This window comes from Lonchura striata, chromosome 8 (assembly GCF_050655825.1).
Source record: "Lonchura striata isolate lonStrDom1 chromosome 8, ASM5065582v1, whole genome shotgun sequence".
NCBI classification, from domain to species: domain Eukaryota; kingdom Metazoa; phylum Chordata; class Aves; order Passeriformes; family Estrildidae; genus Lonchura; species Lonchura striata.
Genome location: NC_140710.1, coordinates 14341781 through 14359144, shown reverse-complemented (window position 1 = coordinate 14359144; position 17364 = coordinate 14341781). Strand labels below are relative to the sequence as shown.

General features: G+C 42.6%; 1 protein-coding gene across 3 annotated transcripts; it reads right to left on the bottom strand.

The window, feature by feature from the left end:
- Positions 1-485: 485 nt before the first annotated feature.
- SAMD13 (sterile alpha motif domain containing 13) lies at positions 486-12304 on the bottom strand. Of its 3 annotated transcripts, none has more exons than XM_085585785.1 (4): positions 12235-12304; positions 10486-10566; positions 6428-6539; positions 486-1641 (listed from the first exon to the last, which is right to left on the bottom strand). In XM_085585785.1, exons 2-4 carry the CDS (start codon positions 10536-10538, stop codon positions 1498-1500), a joined length of 309 nt encoding a protein of 102 aa, XP_085441911.1. In that variant the 5' UTR covers positions 10539-10566; positions 12235-12304; the 3' UTR covers positions 486-1497. The 3 variants fall into 3 exon arrangements, with proteins under 3 accessions (XP_085441911.1, XP_021382668.1, XP_085441910.1); XM_021526993.4 differs by lacking the exon at positions 12235-12304 and adding an exon at positions 11912-12049; XM_085585784.1 differs by lacking the exon at positions 12235-12304 and adding an exon at positions 11679-11786.
- Between the last annotated feature and the right edge of the window lie 5060 nt (positions 12305-17364).

Here is a 17364-nt window from a genome sequence, read left to right as displayed (position 1 = left end):
AGGCAGGAGACTGCAGGAGTTTCTCCTTCCTCTCCCTGAATTGTGGCCCCACTTGGCAGAAAGCAGCACCCTTTCCCTTCCCAGCTACACCCCCTCACCATTTCCTCCCACACCATCCCCACTTTCAACCCAGCCAGGGCTCAGCACCATCCGTGGCTGTGTGCTGGACGTTCTGGAGTAAAGGGACCCAGCCCGTGTAGCAGGGCCAGCGCAGCAGCTGCGCACCGCTGACAGCTCCGCACAGCGCTAAGGGAAACGCGGATGTTACTGCTGACCTGGGCCAGGCCTCCTCCTTCAGCAGTATGTAACACCAGAGAAGAAAGAGCAAAAACAATTAAATCTTCAAATATCATGGTAGGTGATGTTAAAAGTAATCACAAGTACATAGAATATTAAATAGATTCTAGTACCTTTTTAATAGGAAAATGGAGGAAAGGAGCTTCAGTATACCACAACAAAGTAAAAGATCTTTAAAGTAAACTGAATCCAAACATAAGCAATGTTTTATTGGGATATACAAGCAACCTATCAAATAGGGAACCAGTACAAACAGATTGAACATGACTCTCTTTTAACAGAGATGTATGGTGACAAGACAGCTTCTTTCAGTTCTTAAAACAAGTATTCAAAGTGTTAAGTAAAGCATTAAAAAAAATTCAATCATTACAACACCAAAGACAGACAATATTAAAAATGTGCAGAATTTTACTTTTTACAAATTTCTGCATAATGTTAGAAAACAATCATAAATTAAAAAAGGAATAAAATTAAGCTTTTTTGTTTGCAAAGCAACACAACCCTTAAAAACCAAATATATTTTACATAGGACTACTATTAAAAACAGGTGAATAGCTGAAAATTTAAAGGACAGCAAAAAAATACACAACTCAGTTTCACCTGTCAGCAACACCTTCTGCTACCGAAGGAGTTATGTTAGTTCTATGTACAGCTTTAAACATTGCAGCATACCACGAGTAAACCTTAATAAGGTCAAAATAGGACCCTCTGCAAAAAAGGGTGACTTGGCAAGTGTCAGTCCCATCCTGAAATTATAAGTAGTAATAATTTTAGTAGGTCTTTAGTGTAAACCAAAACCTACTTTAATTGGTTCCTCTCTCTAAAGATGCATGTAAACTTTGGGGTTGTTTTTGTTTAATTTTTTGGTATCTTAATTAATGAAATCAAGAACATATCTGGCTCAAAAATGAGAATGACATACCTCCCTTTTGTTCTGGATACAGTGATGTAGCTATCTCAACATGCTCATTGACACTTCCTAAAAGAGAAAATCATTATGTACTATGTAAAAAATACACACCACCTCTCTCAGTTCAGACTCAGCATATAGTATATTGCCAGCTCTATCCAATAGGATATATATTCTAATTTGGTTTAAACTCTTAATAGATATAGTCTCTCTTTACAAAGTTCCATCACATGAAACCAAATTGCTTATTTTTCCTTTGAGGCACAGCATGACCCCAATTAGACCATTAGCTATAAAGAGTTGTTCTTTAGATGTTGTGTCTGTAGAGGTTTTACGTGATATTCATAGATTTTCAGCGCAGGCCCCAGTTTTAATGAAAGTCCAGTCAGTACATCATTTCTTGTCATCAACAGTAATGATTTGCCATCAATTTCCTATAAGAAGAATTAAAGAGTTGATGAAGACAAATATACAAATCTAACAGAGGAGAACAGTCATGCAACAAATGGAATACTACTATAGAGAATCAGTGAGGAAAATAGTAGCCTTGATTTTCCCAAAACCATGTTCACAGCTGCTAAATTCTGCTTGCTTTTCAAGTGCTCACCTGTGCTGACTAAGGCATAAATACTATTTAGTCAAGCACAAAATCCAAATGAGCCTAATTTCAAAATTCCCTCCTTGTAAACCTTTCTCTAATTAATAGGTACAAGTGAAGAATGCCTAATTATCAGCCATTTAGGGAAGGATACTCCTAAGAATGCAGCTTATGAAGTGCGTTTCAGAAGAATTACTATTGACAGCAATATGCAAGTTTAAACTAGTGAATATCTGCTAATAACTTCAGGTGCCTTCTTTAAAAGGCCATGCATCCTGTGGGGGAAAAAAAAAGGAAAAAACTCTTGCAATAGAAAGTTTGGAAGGGCCTTAACTGAAGCTTGACACACTGAGAGAACTTCTCTTCCTCTACTTTCAAGGGAAGACGAGAAAAGAAGCAACTTGCCAGCTTAGGTCTTAACAACCCCTACACTTTCCTGCTTAAAATACCTCTTGTAAATCACAGATATGGTGGGATTTTTTTTTTTCTCTTAGACCTTGACTTTTTGACCTGTTTAGGTTAGAAATCCTGTAGGCTTTGGATTTTTTTTCCATCTCAAAACCTTGACATATTCTTGAAAACTCCCTCTAAATAATTTTTAAAGTCAAAATGGAAGAGAAAGAATCCATATCTCTCCACTCCCTTCTATTATCTTGGAAATATCAGAGATCCCATCCTTGATTACAATGCAACAGGAAAAGAAGACTTCTATTAGAGCTCAGCAGGAATTTGTCAAGACTGATCACTCTTAAAATTTGATTTATAAATACAAAATACACGGACAAACCACAATGTAGTCAAAGATCAGCTGAAAGTGGCATTTTTAAAAAATATCTCCAAGATGTATACAACTACTAATCCCTCAGGGGAGCACAAAGTAACAGTAATTCTAAAAGAAAAAAAAGTTTCCAATAACTTTTTACCCAATTACAGCAGGTGCCTCTTTCCAATTACTGTTGAGAATGTTAATGGTTAAACCAGTTTCTATCCTCTCTTTTCCATTCGTCACAATTCTTTCTGTGGGAATTTTGACACCAGTGAGTGTTTTGCTCATTGCTATGACCGATCTGAAGTTGCCTTTTCTGCTGCTGTTCAACGATGCTATGGAGGAAGAACAGCCTCCAGCTTGGTAGGATCCAAATGGAGTAAATCCAGTACCTGGAATAGGAGAAACTCCAAGAATAGGAAAAAAGCATCTATTCCTTTCCTTTCTTCTTCCACAAAACTGCCTGCCTTTTCAAGAAATGCTGGTAACTACTAAGACTTCCACTGAATAGAAAACTGATTCTTTAAACACATCTGTGTAGGAATGAGTGTTTACATATTCTGAGTTCAAAGTGTTTTGTGTCTTTGTATGAATTTTAAGCTTTACTGCTTTCACTTCCTTCAAGTTTTCCACATTAACCTGCTTCTGCAAAATTGCCACACACTTTTTTTGCACCAGGTAAGATTTTGTATGCTCTGGTGACTTCTCTGATCTTTTTTCTGCTACTTCTCTATTTTCTGGATTTTTTTTCAGGATGTAATTTCAATGCTATCTCTCAGTATGTCTTTTAAATGTTAACTGCAGAGAGACTTCTCTGCACAACTCAAGTTAACAGTAATTCCCCACTGTGCCAGGATGACCTCAACACCAGTATCAGACTGTCTTCAGCAAATAACCAGGGGACTGGTTAAGCTTCAAGTCCTCCCACCACCCCTTCTGCTCTACGTGACTGAGAAGTGTGAAGTTTTACAGTAAGCCAACACGAGAGCACAGCAGCCGGCACACTCACGTGCTCCTCCCTACCATGGCTCTGCCAGAAAGCAGCAGTGGATACCAGCTGATGTCAAACCCTTGTTTCCTTTCTGGTAAGGCATTGCAGTGAGGCCAGCAAACCAGCACTGGGGTCACCTGGGCATATCTATCTATCACAACATAATGGTCAAAAAGCCACATGGGGCATAACAAAGGTCAGAGCATGAGCACATCTTGGGGTTTTGTAAACATCTTCAGTCTTGGAGTGAGCCACAGTCCCCTGTGCTTCCAGGGCTCCTACAGACAGCTCAGCCACAAATTGGCAGGCTGTATTTCTCTGAAGGTGCTCACACCCTTGTCCTGCAACTGCTACTCCTCCCTCTTCAGGTATCTTGTGTCCCCAACTTCTTGGCTTGTCTGATTTGCTTGTTGATATTATGGATTTTTGTTATTGGGCAATATCCTTCGGTTGAATCTGTTTTCATCAGTGAGCTCTTTTGATTTGCTGACATCAGCGGAATTCCAAGAATGAATAACAGATAATCATCACTTCTTACCAGCACTCACAATAGAGTTTTAATAAAACATTCTGCAGCCCTTAAAATGTCTTCTAAATGATCCCTAAAGTATTGTAAAAAAAAATTCAGGTCTTAAAGGCTTTTTGAGTCCCTTGTTTTAGGTGAGTCCAGGCGTATTCAGATTCATCAAAAGAAAATGTGGTCTCAGTTATTGCTGCGTAAAAGCTCAGTGTAAAAATAGATGCCATGATTACATTCTGGGCTAAGGATATTTTGTAAGGAAACCATTGTGCTACCCATACTAAAGCAGTTCAGTGGAAAACAGTTTCCCAGTGTTGTAGGCGAAACTGAATACTGCTTACAATCTCATTCTTCTTCCAGTACATATTCAGGGCAGTAGATCAAATGAAACTAGGTTTCTGGGGCCCAGGCAACTGCAAATGATGGAGGAAATTAGAGATGGCCAGAACTGCAGCTGCATGCCTGGTGCTCTACAGAGGATGGCTAAGGGTTCAAAATGAACCTGCCTGCACTGCCATACCTGGGAGATCCTGAAAAAACACTGTAAGAACAGAATTAAAGTTAGTAGTAGCAAACAGTGTAGAAGAAATTGAACAGCACCACTGGATAAGAAGTTAGGGACAGGATTGTTTATGGGGCTATTCTTGGTGCAGACAGGGAATAGGCTGGCAAACCTGGCTTGTAGAACCAAGCACTTGCTGCTCCTCATGCTGCTAATGGAAAGGAGAGGGAAGGAAGTGACTTTTGCTGTGATTATCCATCCCTCAGCTCCTCGCCACATCCTGATGGCAGCTGTCAGCCTCTCTCTCCAAGGTTTAAGCATAAGGTGAAGTTGGCAGTGGAATCACAGCCACATTTTTGCACATGGCTGTCCCAGCAGAGTCCTCAGTTACCCTACTGAAATCATTATCCTCATTGCAGAATACTAATAAAGCCTATAAGGCTGTTACAAACTGATTTGCTAAAACTCAGAAATTAGCCTCACCTTTCTGCTGCAAAATCAGGAGTAATTACTTCAATATTATTGACAAGCCAGCTGTGAGGCAAAGAGGTCAAGATATTTGATGGAAGTCAGAGGTATCTCTCAGTATAAGGAAAAGACACCCAGAGACCACAATTATTTTGCCTATGTAATTTTTTAAGCCACATTTCCAGGGCTGTTGTGACATGGATGCTGGTATTGGAATGGACACACTCAAACATTTTTCTTTTTAGCCTGTTCACTCGTCTTCAAATTCTGGAAAAGGAGCAGCAGCTGCAGAAAGAACCTCTCTGCAAGAGAGAATCCCCCACCACCAGGCTTTTCACCCTCAAGAACAAAGAACTAAAATGAGATACTTTGTTATATGCATCAGTTACAATCAGATCGGATTTCACAGACCTGGTGCTGAAGGGTCAGCAACACTGACCTGACCAACCATGATGTTATTTCACGTGCAATGTACAGTCTCCCTGCAAAGCTGCCATTAACTTGCACCAGCTCAGTACTTTGGAAGGCCGAGCCATCTATTTTGATAACTAATTACAGCTGTGGGTGACTAATTTCCTGGTAGTCACACACCAGCCTACAGACTTATCTGGGGAGGCGCTGAGCTGCCAATCTGATGTAAATTACTTCTCTATGGAACAGGTGGGCTTAGGCCAAGTAAGCTGCCTTCCCAATTCTGCCCCACTAACACACAGCCCCAGCTGCTGGCAGGTGAGTTACAGTGGCCACCCGACTGCTGAGCTCTTTGCTGATCTCCTCCACCAAGAGAAGCCTTCCATTCGTATCAGCAGTTACAAGGCCTAGAAACAAAGACCCAACCTATTTCTCAGACTGAGTCCTACAAACACACTGCTCCTCTGCCAAATTAGTGCCAACTTGTCCTTTCCATATTCACTTGTATTGCCAAGTTCAATGCAACACAGCAGCCCCTTTTTCACCCTATGTCTTCACACTCATGTTGTTGCTTAGAGGCCCCAGGTTTTATAAGTACTCATGAGTGCAATTACACAATACACTAAGAAAGAAGGACATTTACATTTTAAACAGCATTCACAATTTAAATAACAAGACAGTGGAACTGACTGGGTTGTATAGGGAGACTGAGTTCAAGACAGAAAATTTATTTACATTTCTCACCTTTCTGAATCCTATCTTAAACAAACTCCAACTCATTATCCACAGCTTGCAGAACAGTACTATTACTCAGAGATCACAGTCCCATGCATTGTCACCCAATAACAAACTCAAATCCTGCCATTAATGTGGGAGTTTCTCTCTTATTTTACAGTATATAACCAGGCCCACAGCAAAAATGTGCAATGTGAGAAACTGGTGGCAGTCAAAAGGTAGGATTTACCTGTTCCTGAAAAGCATTGGCTTGTTCTTCAAATCCAGCTGTTCTGAAATAATTCACAACATCAGTAACAGCCCAGTCAGCAGGATCCAGAGGTCTTCCATTCTCTAGTGAACTGCAAAGTGGAAATGCAGAAATAATCACTAAAGGTGTGCAGAACATCTGCTGCTGCTTTGTGCATGCCTCATGTATGTCCCCCTCCTTCCTTGTTTCTCCAGGAAAAGTGTTCTTTGATACATCTCCCCTACTCCAATACAGAACAGTGTCTCCTGTCCTTTTACATTCCAAAGACCTGATGATGGGGAAAACTGAGACCCATCTCCCTTCAGAAAATAAGAAAGTATATGAATCTTCACATCAGCCAAAGGTAATGAGTTAGGATCTTCCTACAAGTGTGCTGTCTTTGCTGTTGGAGAATGAGAACTGCCACAGCTGGGACACCAAACCCCTGCCTTTCAAGCCAGCAGCTTGTTTTCAGCTACCAAGTACTTAAAGAATTACATTAAATGACACTGTCCTTGTAACATGAGTAGAAATTACTAGTAGCCATCTTTACCTTGCTAAACAACAACAAATCAATTACAAACAAACAGATCTTCCCAATCAAAACAAAAAAGAGGTACCAAATTATTGCACTAATTCTCAATATAGAAAATTTCCCAAAACTGTTGTCAGACTCATCTTTGGACCAATCTATGGGCTTTTTAAATAGCTGTGCATCTGAGAAAACATCTCTTAAACACAATCAGAATTAATTCTTTCTATTATTAACCTCAGGCAATTGTTTTCCACAATAGCAAAAACAACAAAACTTTCATATTACTATCCTTATCCTGCATTTATTTTCCTCAAACTGTAATCACCCTATCACAAAGATAACCTTAGTGTATCTGAAAATTTTTGGTAAAAAAAGATACATAGTGAGCTTCCCTGCCTTTTCTACTGCAATTTATGAGGATGAAGAGCAAGACATCAAAGAGCATCTTTTACATGTCTCCCCAACCAGAAGTTCTGAAGTTCATGCCAAATATTTTCCGTTGTTATACTTGCTTAACTATAATGCTAATGAAGTAATATTGAAAATGTAGAGATTAGGGCAGGTGTCAGAATCCTGTCCATTTTCTGGTCTGAAGCTTAGAGGCAAGACTTTGATTCCAACAGCACTAGCTGGAAAAGAGACACAGATTATACTCTCCTAACAATACTTTTGTTCTGTCCTTCAATTTTGTGGTTTCCAACTGTCAGCATCTCTGCCTTGCCTGGACTTGTATGTTTTTCAGCAAAATAACTGGGTGAATCAAGGGCAGACCATATTACAAAGCAGCCAAATGCAATCTATACAATATCGACTACCTCCCATTGTTGTTTCGACAACATTCTTATTTCTACAACTATCTGAGTCTTGTGAAGGAGGACTCATGAAAACAATGATTTTTGCATGTCCCCAAACTCTTGAAATGTGTCTGTCAATATGGCAACAAAATCTGGCCACAGGGATTACCTGCAGCCTGTGTTACACTGGGCTTTCTAAAAGCAATTTCTTTCATTTATCACAGATCTCTGAGCAATGAGAAACAGTTTCTTACTTTTGCTCATCACATGATGACTTTATGAATTGCTTTACTGATTGTGATTACACAGAGAGCAACACTCAGCAAAATTGAAAATGAGACTATCTGGCCATATCAAAGCTGCACTTTTTCCTGTGTATTTTTTTTAATCAAAGAATGCCTTTCAAATAAGATTTTTGGTGTTGTGCACATTCTGAGGCTTAAGAAGTAAAATGTGAAAACTGCCACACAAAATCTGCACGTATTTATAAAAGCAATATTTGAGGAATAATTATATTTAAATCTTTGCATTTTCCTTAAGACACAGACTATCACTTTCAATTACTCATTTTTTACTAAAAAATAAACAAAATGCCAACCACTCAGTAAAAAAATAAAAAAAACCAAACCAAACACCTGAATTTAACCCTTCTTAAACAGCAAATAAAAGGTTTGGTCTGTAAAAATATCACCTAATTGTAATTTGCTTAATTCTCCAAACATTTTAATTTCAAATTAAATATGGCCCCAAACCCCTCTTCCACAATTTTTAATCTCAGCCCAGGTGCTTTAGTTTTTCTTGTAGCTCATCTTTTATCACTAGGGAACTACAGCTTGGTCCAGGTCCAGCCCCATCCAGGGCTCAACTGCAATGACTTCAGGGGCTCTACCTCAGTCATTTATTAATCACAGGAATTAATTGCAAGCTCCTGCCTTAAGGAATAGCATCATGCTGGACCTCAAGTGGAGCCAATTTCCACAGCTACAGCTGCAGAAGACTTGAGGGCATGTGGCAAACTGCTGGAGGCTGGCTGGATTTTAACCCATCTACCCACACAGATGCTCATTTTGCCTGTAGACTTTGTTAGTCTCCTCCTCACACTGCTGCTGACATTGCTTTAGTCAAGACAAGGGAATATATAGCATCCATGGCTTACCTATACACTGGCTTATGCCTCACATCCTGGATGCTTTAAAATCTTAGGAGGACTGGCATTTTAGGCTTTGAAACTAGATGCACTGACACTGAATAAGAATTAGAGTTGTCTGTTTTTAACCACTGTCCCTGTGCCTTTATTGCCATCATGTGGCAGAAGCAGCAAGGTCTGAAAGGATATAGCTGAGAACAAACAGATTTTATCCAACCTATTTATAAGCACTTCAAGAAAGTGTCAAATACTTCCTTTGTAGATACACGCACATACATACAATATACATTCATCTAGAAACTATAACTCCACAGTTTAAATACAATTTCAATCCCCTCTAAAAAGCCACCTTAGCAAACAATAGTTGAGTCTTTATCACCCAAGCTTTGGGGAAAATGATTAAATGTAAACTGTCCCTGCTTTGATTGTCTCCTTTCTCCTCCCACCCCAAAATGCTCATTGTAGAAACCAGACTGCCAAAGGGAAGGTGGTTTCTGAGGGACACAAAATAATTATTCATAGTCACTGAATAAGAAAATGCTCTTAATGTTGGTGTGGTGTAGCCAGTGTTTAAAGTGAAGGGGAGGATGCTGATTTTAATGGCTGCCATCAGATCCTTTGATGCTTTTCATAATCAGGTGTTTTATCAGTAGCCTGAAGTGACCATCATTATTTACCTTACTCTAGTGCCTGGTACCCTATGCATTGTCACATTCTCTTGGACAGCTTATGTACGAGAGATCTGATTGAGAATAGATGATGTGCAGCTGCACAAAGTCTTGCAGCTTGACAGAACTAAGAGCTTACTCTAGTACCTTTCCTTATGGTCTTTTTTTTCCTTATATATATATACCTATGTGTACATCTCTCTCACCATGGCTTCTGTAATCCTAAAGCAGCAAGACCAGATTTTTCCACACAGAATTTCACTTCTCAGACCATAATGTCATTCAGAATTGCTAGTCTTAATTAAAGAATTTCTGACCTTAAATAAATGCTTACAAAAAACTTCCTATGCCTTAGCCTGTAGTTTACCACACAAAAGAAAGGTGTAGAGCAGCACACACCATGTCTCTGCCTTACTCCCACTCTAGGTCTTGAAATAAAACCCCAGCAACTTCAGGCTTCTCCAATAAACAGCTTAAAGTATCTGTTTCAGAAGGGAACTGATACCTAAGTGATATGCTGCTACTATTCAGCCCTAGACAGGGTCAGCATAGAAGGGCACAGAGAGGTAACTTCCACACAGGACACTTCTCTCATTAGGCACTGCTGCTGCAGAAGCCACTAACAGACAGGTGAGCAGCGGCACAATATTGCTTTAGCTTCTGGTTGAGAGGAAAAGAATAAAACGTTTACCTAACTTACTGTCTTCTACATCTCTTCATTGCTATACAGTCCTACCACATATCACTTTTAATCAGCTCAGTGCCCTGGACTCTTCTATTTCAAAGCTGAAATACAACAGAAGTCATTAAGAACAGGGAGGGTTTGAAATGAGCAAAGATGGAGATGGCCACTATAGTTCAAAAGAAAACTACATTCAAAATCCATGTGCTGTTTACATAAAAGGAGCACTTACTTTTTGACATCCAGAGAGCCATTTTCCTTGTTTTCCATGTCAACAGTTAGCATGGAGAGGATAGAAGTTTTACTTCAGCAACTGATCAATAGGGAGGAAAAAAAGAGCTGTGTTTAATAACTGGTAGTATGACCAATGCAGCGTAATGTAACAAGCATTCTACAGGGACACATGCATGTTACACTTGAGAGCAACAGTGCTATTAAAGACTGGTTTCCTTGGAAGCCTGGCAAAGCTGATAGTAGCTAATGAATTAGAAAATAAAGTTGATCTGTGCTTCAAACACAAAAAATAATTCTTGCCTGAAAATCAAGGAAAGTAATACTACATTTAATCATTTTCACAAGTGTTAAAATTGTATTCATATACATGGAGACTGACGTGCAATATATAGCTGTGTATCAAGAGAGCTTGATAGGCCTTCAGTCATCCTGTGATACAGAAGATCCAAACAAATGGGAGATCTTTGGAAAGGTCTGGAAATCCATAGCCTTGTTTTACAAATGTGGATTTGGATACAGATTAACATATCACTTAAGCTCATTGTGCAAATAAAGCTGGTAAGGAGAGTTACTAATTGCGCCCCAAACTCCTGAGGCCTAAATCAGTATGTTGTCTATAAGACCTCCCTTCCTTCACTAGAGCAGCTTCTTCTATAGGTATGCTACACTGAACTCCAAAAAGGGAAGGAACACATGAAGGACACAGGAGAAAATCCAGTTCATTTCCTTCCTTGCAGCACACTGGAGTACTCGCACCACACAGCCTTTTTCCATCGCTCCACAGAACATGCAGAAATAACCCAAGCCTTTCCGTTCTGTTCTCAAGTAAGCCATTTCTATTTCAGAGAGCACCAGAGAACAGACCAAGGAGACACGGGATGTTCTTGCTGTAGCATTAATGGATGCCAGTGAAATGTCTCAAAGCTCTGGGATACAGAATAGGGAAATCATGCTCTTCAGCTAAAACTTTGCAAAAATAGAGAATAGCAATTAATATTGCTGTGGGGAAAAAAGAAAAAAAAAAAAAAAGAAGATCTTTTATTATACACGCAGAAACGTGTAAAGCACCAAGAACATAGTAACAAACTGATCGAAAAGATGCTTCTTCCTGACCAAACAACTCCACGCATTCCCTGCAATCACTTCTCGGTTCACCTGAGGTGACTGCAGACGACACCCGCACCAGCCTACCTGCGGAACGCCCCGCGCCGCGGCCGCGCACGGCCCGGAGCCCCGGGCTCGGGCGGGCACCTCCCGCGGAGCCCGCGGGCCCGGGCAGCGGGGGCTCCCGGGGCTCCGCTTCCCGCGGCGGCGCCGGGGCTGTGACACGCGTTCAGCATCTCACGGGCAGCCCGAGCCCGCTCGCACTGCACCACATTGTCAGTTCTGACTGGGGGCGAGGGAAGCAAGGCAGAAAAACCTACCTACGAGCAACTAAGCCGGCGCATGGCTACCGGCTGCTGCGGAGCGGCGGAGCCCGCGGCCCCCGCCCCCCGGCGGCAGCGGGCGCTCCGCGGCGGCTCCGAGTGGCACCGGAGCGGCCCCGCCCGGCCCCGTGACGCGCCCGCACACGCGGCCCGCCCGCGTCATGGCCGCCGCGTTAAAGGCGCCGCGCCGCGGGCCCGCGGGCCCCGCGGGAGGGCACCGCGGCCCCGGCGCTGCGGACGGCAGCGGGGCGGGCGCGGAGCGGGGCACGGGCGGCGCCTCCCTCCGCCGAGCGGCTCGCGGCTCGCCCCGCGGCGCTTACCTGCTGCGGAGCCGCGGGCAGCGCCGGGCCGGGGCCGGTGTGGGCGGGCGCGGACCGGCACGCGGCACGCGGCCGGAGAGCAGCGCTCGGAGCTCGGTTCGTGACTTGAGGTTCTTGGGGCCTCCTTGTGGACATTTCTGCTCCTCCTAACAAGCGGGGTAACGGGTGACGGAAAGAAATCCTTAGTTGTTGAAGGATCCAGTACCAAGCCGAGGAAATTTTATACAAGGTAGGAAGTAGGAGTCGCCAGATGTTGGCAAATTGATAAAGTTACAAAAATTCCTTTCTAGAATGACACCTGGCTTTCTGTAGAACTCTTGCAACTTCAGGTTCGGGGTGATGGAAAAGAGGAGTGACCCAGGGCAGCGGAACCGAGTCACCGCCACCGTGCCCCCGCCGGCACTGGGGAGGCACTGAGCCTGCAGGTCTTACTCGTCTAAGCTCCAGACTTTATTTCACAAGGAAAGAAGGAATCAACTCAAAGAGCTTACAAATTACCAAGTGTCCCACTGGCAATTAAATCTCACCCACAGAATTTAATACAAAAGTTGTCAAGTTGTTCTGGCAACAAGACTTCTTTTTACGTTTTTTTTTTTAATCTTTTCAGTATTTTTGTAACTGCTGTTTTCTAATGGTGTATAGGCATTACCTAGATGCAGTGTCAGTGCAAGGGAAATCAAGCAAGAACTATCAACACACCCTGTTTCCCCACACACGGGCTTTGTAGCTGCAAAACTACAAAGAGCTGCAACCCAGCCACTGACATGAGGCCAATGAAAAAGCACAACATGCTGATGCACTCAGAAAAAGTTACAGCCAGAAATGTGTCGACAAAACATAAGCAGAAATCTCAGCTATAAATCTCAACTATACTCAGATGCTGTGACTTTTTGATTATTCTTAACAGGCTGGGTTACTTCAAATTTGTGGGATGTTTTACTTGAAAAATTTCCTTCTGAGTCAAGCCACTCAAATGATGCTCCTGCTTTTTGCTGCAAGGCAAGTGGGACATTACAAATTACCTGGGGATTTGCACAGAACCTACTGATGACTCTGTCCTGATTTCTGCAGAGCTCTGGCACGAGTGCCCAGCTGGCAAAGACAGAGCCTGCTTTGCCACTAGAGTTGGTGCCTGGGGCTGTCCCGGGCACTTGCATCCATCTTACTCCCAGATAAAGTTTACTGTGCTCTGGCTGCATGGAGATGCAGGTCACCTACCTGCTAGCTGGACACAGTCACAAGCACTAACATTACCAGCAAAGTGGACTTTTGGGCAAAGGACTGTGGACATGACTTCCCAAATCACTCCATTTTGTCTTACTTATGTGTTGTTAGATAAATAACCAGAGCTTGCAGGAGCTTTGCAAGTAATGGCACTCAAATACTGACAGAAGCATTGAGAACAGAGAGGAGTAACAGTCCTCACTGCTTTGGGATTTAAATAAATGCAGAAAACAAAATAAATAAAAAATTAAGTGTACTGTGCCCTAAACAAAACCCTCTTTTCTTCCCATCCCAAAGTGTACTGTAAAACATGGCCTATTTGTGTTGGACAAGTGAGCCAAGCAAGGCAATTCTTTTCTGTCGCTAAAGAAATAAACATTCTAAATGAAGCCATAATGAGTTTTCTGCATCAGCTGGTTTCTAACTTTGGTAATGAACTGACATTTGAGGATACAAATATAAACGAGCTATTTTACTCATGCTCTCCCTTTCATCATGTTCTTCAGTTAATCCTTTGAGTATTCAAAGTGAGGCTCACACCATGCATGCATTCCTTCTAGAGGACCTTGAACAGCAAAGAGGAATTTTAAGGAAACGGATTATGGAAAAATTCAGTGTAGAATATGATCTGTGGCTTTTATTTTCATTTACTGGGGTAAGGTAATTTAATTATAATGAAATTACATCTGGAGGCAGATAAAGCAGAAAAGTGAATTAGCCTTTTGTTTAACTATTTGCATCCCACTTGTGGCCAAAAAAAAAAAAAAAGTTTCCAAGCCATGGAGGGAACTAAATGAGACCAGGGTTGGTAGATCCAGTGTCTGTCTGTGTGTGTCTGAACTTCTGCTGTCACAAGAGAGGAAACACGCAAAGGTCAGCGCAGGTGTCAGACACCAGGGGAACCTGTTTTCTGGGTATTGAAAAATGCCAGTTTTCTTCTGCAAAGCTGTCCTTTTGTTTTGTCCCTGGCAGTTAAAGAGTATTAGGCAAAATGCACAGCACATGGGGCAGAGGAGAGCGTAGCACCCTGCTAGCTGTGCAGAGTGTACTGAATTTCAGCTCCTCAGGGCTAAATAAAGCCCTTTGAGCCCTCTTTATTCCAGTGCCCCGAGTAAAGAAACCACGGTTAAACACAGGCATTGGGGAAGCTGAGTGAGAAGGTAACACAGGCCCTGTGCGGTGTCCCACTGAGGGAAGGCCCTCCATAAGGTGGCATTGTGCAGAGTAGAAGGGGCCTAGCCCTGTGTAAAACGCGCGTTCCTTCCCACAAGGACCGAACGCCCCGAGCCCCCGGGCCGGGGAAAGCCCAGCGCCCTCAGCGCGCCGCGGGGGCTGCTGGGAGTTGTAGTCCCGCCGGCCCGCCCCGGGCGCTGTTTGCTGCTCCTTCTCTGGCGCTTCAGGGACACATTTCGGGGCTGGCCGCGATCGTTTGTGTTTCTGTTGCTCATTGTGAAGAAGAAAGTAAACAAGGAGATTTCATCCAGATATGGCCGGCAGCCAAAAAAATCATCAATTCCTTGTAAAACCCAGCACTGGCAGCATGGGAATCCAATGGGGGCACCGGCTGTTTCTAAGTAACTTTTGTCATGAGTGTAGAAGGGACATGGGTGTAAGACACAGGTTGCCCAGCAGACTGAATTAATGTCCAGTCAATTCCTAACAGTCTAAAAATCCCTTTTGCACCATGTCCCTCCTTGCAAAACAAGCCCGAAACAGGACCGTGCAGGCCATGTGTTTGATCTCCTGGCATCCCAGCCAAGCCCTGCACAAGCCCATTCGCACCCAGCGCTGGCTGGGGCCCACGAGGAATCTCAGCCCACTCTGCCTGGCAGAAAGGCTCTGTCCAGCTCCTCTTTGCTGAGGACTAAGACATTTTAATCTACAATTTAAAAACATATATAAATAGTTTATACCTGTTTGTTCCTGTAGTAATAACTTTTAGTTTAATATTGTTTAGTGTAATATTTGACTTCTCTGTTTCTCTGGTATTTACATTCTCATATAGACTCAAACATCTGAATGACCACAGCCCTTTTGTGGTCTGTATTTTCTGATCTTGTTCCCCTTTCTCCCTTCTGTAAATTCACCTTCCAGGAGAGGACCCTGGAGCTGCACCCTGGGCTGCACTAGGGTCTTGGCAGTACCTTCTCCCTTTCCAGTCTGTTCTGAATGGTCCCTTACTCCACACTACACTTTTATCACACCTATATGGTACTGATGATTTGAGACATCCCAAGGGTCTTTTCCATAGCTCCTGGCAGCTCCTGTCTACCCAGAAAGAGGAAAAATCCCCGTTTCTGGTCCAGTTGCACCTTATCAGCACTGCACTCTCAGAAAACTGTCTTTCCTCTCTTAAGGGCTTTTCCACCCCTATCCATAGTATTTTTAGTTTGCTTGAATGGAATTTTGCCGCTTATCTTTCTCCACAGTATCAACAGCTTAATACCTTGTTGTCCTGCTGTCCCTTCCCTACTTCAGCACTCCACAGAGGAATGAGAGACAGTTCCCAGCCCATGGAGTCCTGCAATGAAACGCCTCTCTTCAGTTCCCTCTTGGCCAGGAAGGTCCTCCAAAAACCATGCTGTGTCTTCTTCACAGTCCCCTTCTGACCTGCCAGGGTGTTCTGCATGGCTGGGTATTGTGAAATTGCTCTGAAGTTCTGATAAAGCCTAGACAAAAGCCTAATGATTGCAGTGGTGCTAAGCAAGTGAGGAGGGAAGGGAGGCAGAAAACGCATGGCCAGAATGTAGCAGAGTGCCTTGGTACAGCCTGGCATTCATTTTCAAGGCAGTGTGTTAAACCATGTGTGTTAAACACCAAATCACAGCACAGCAGCCACTGGCCTGAATTTACCTTCCATACAGTTCCCTGGATTCTCTCCTACAAGGTAAAGAATAGGTTGGTAGATGTGCACAACCTTTTGTGAAAGCTCTGGCTGCCAGGCTGAGGGGAGCAGCACTGCTCAGACTCACTGACCACGCAGGGGGGCAAACACCTGGCTTTTGTTCTGCTGGGGAGGGCCTGAAACCTTTGCTTTAGTATCCTGAGGTACTTTTGATACAATATGCATTACCTGACCTTTTTCTCATAATCACATGAATCTCCAGTAAGATGACTAGAGTAGCACCCTCTTCATACCAGCAGCTGACTGCAAGGCAAGGCCAGTGATACCTCTGTGCTTTTGCTTCCTCTTTTTTCCAAGACTGAATTGCTTAAATAAATCTTCCTGTACCTGAATTATATCCACTTCACTGAGAATTTCCTGCCCTACTTATTTTTTTGTGCAACTCCTTATTGTGCTAGTTGCTCATATTTAATAAACCTTCTATCTAGACTTAAACCTTTGTCATTTTAAAGCTTATACTTCATATTAAAAAATCACTGTATAAAACACAGCTCATTGTCCCAATACAAACAGTAATATCTGCCACTTGCCCAGCTTGTAATAATGTAGCAAGAAGCTTATAAAAAGTATTCCTATGAAATACTAACACTGTTAACAGGAATACAGCCTGATAAAAACATTTTATATAAACATGGCTCAGACATCTCAGTGAAATGGCTACTACCTCTCTCAGAAATCTAAAATGTAGCACTTGGTTGTAGGAAGTGAGGCAAATGAAGAAGCACAACATGGTGATGCACTCAGAAAAACAGCTACAGACAGAAATGTGTCAACAAAACACAAGCAGAAATCTCAACTATATTTCAAAGAGTATATAGAAAAATTAGTGCTAGGTTTTTTTCCCACTTTGCTGGGAAGTTCTTCTCCTGGGAGTGAAGAACCTGACTGTCAGAAATATCCAGATTTTTAATATTTGTAAAGGGACCATGTCTCAGTAAATACTGGCATCTTCTCTCCATGTTGTTATTTTGGTGTAACTGCCAGAAGTGATGCCAGGCATG

Coding starts and splice junctions, on each gene's coding strand:
- SAMD13 (XM_085585785.1), bottom strand. CDS start 10,538: ATGCTAACTGTTGACATGGAAAACAAGGAAAATGGCTCTCTGGATGTC. Junction 6,540..10,485: donor GGCTCTCTGGATGTCAAAAA/GTAAGTGCTCCT, acceptor TCCACTTTGCAG/TTCACTAGAGAATGGAAGAC. Junction 1,642..6,427: donor CCAATGCTTTTCAGGAACAG/GTAAATCCTACC, acceptor TTCTTCTTATAG/GAAATTGATGGCAAATCATT.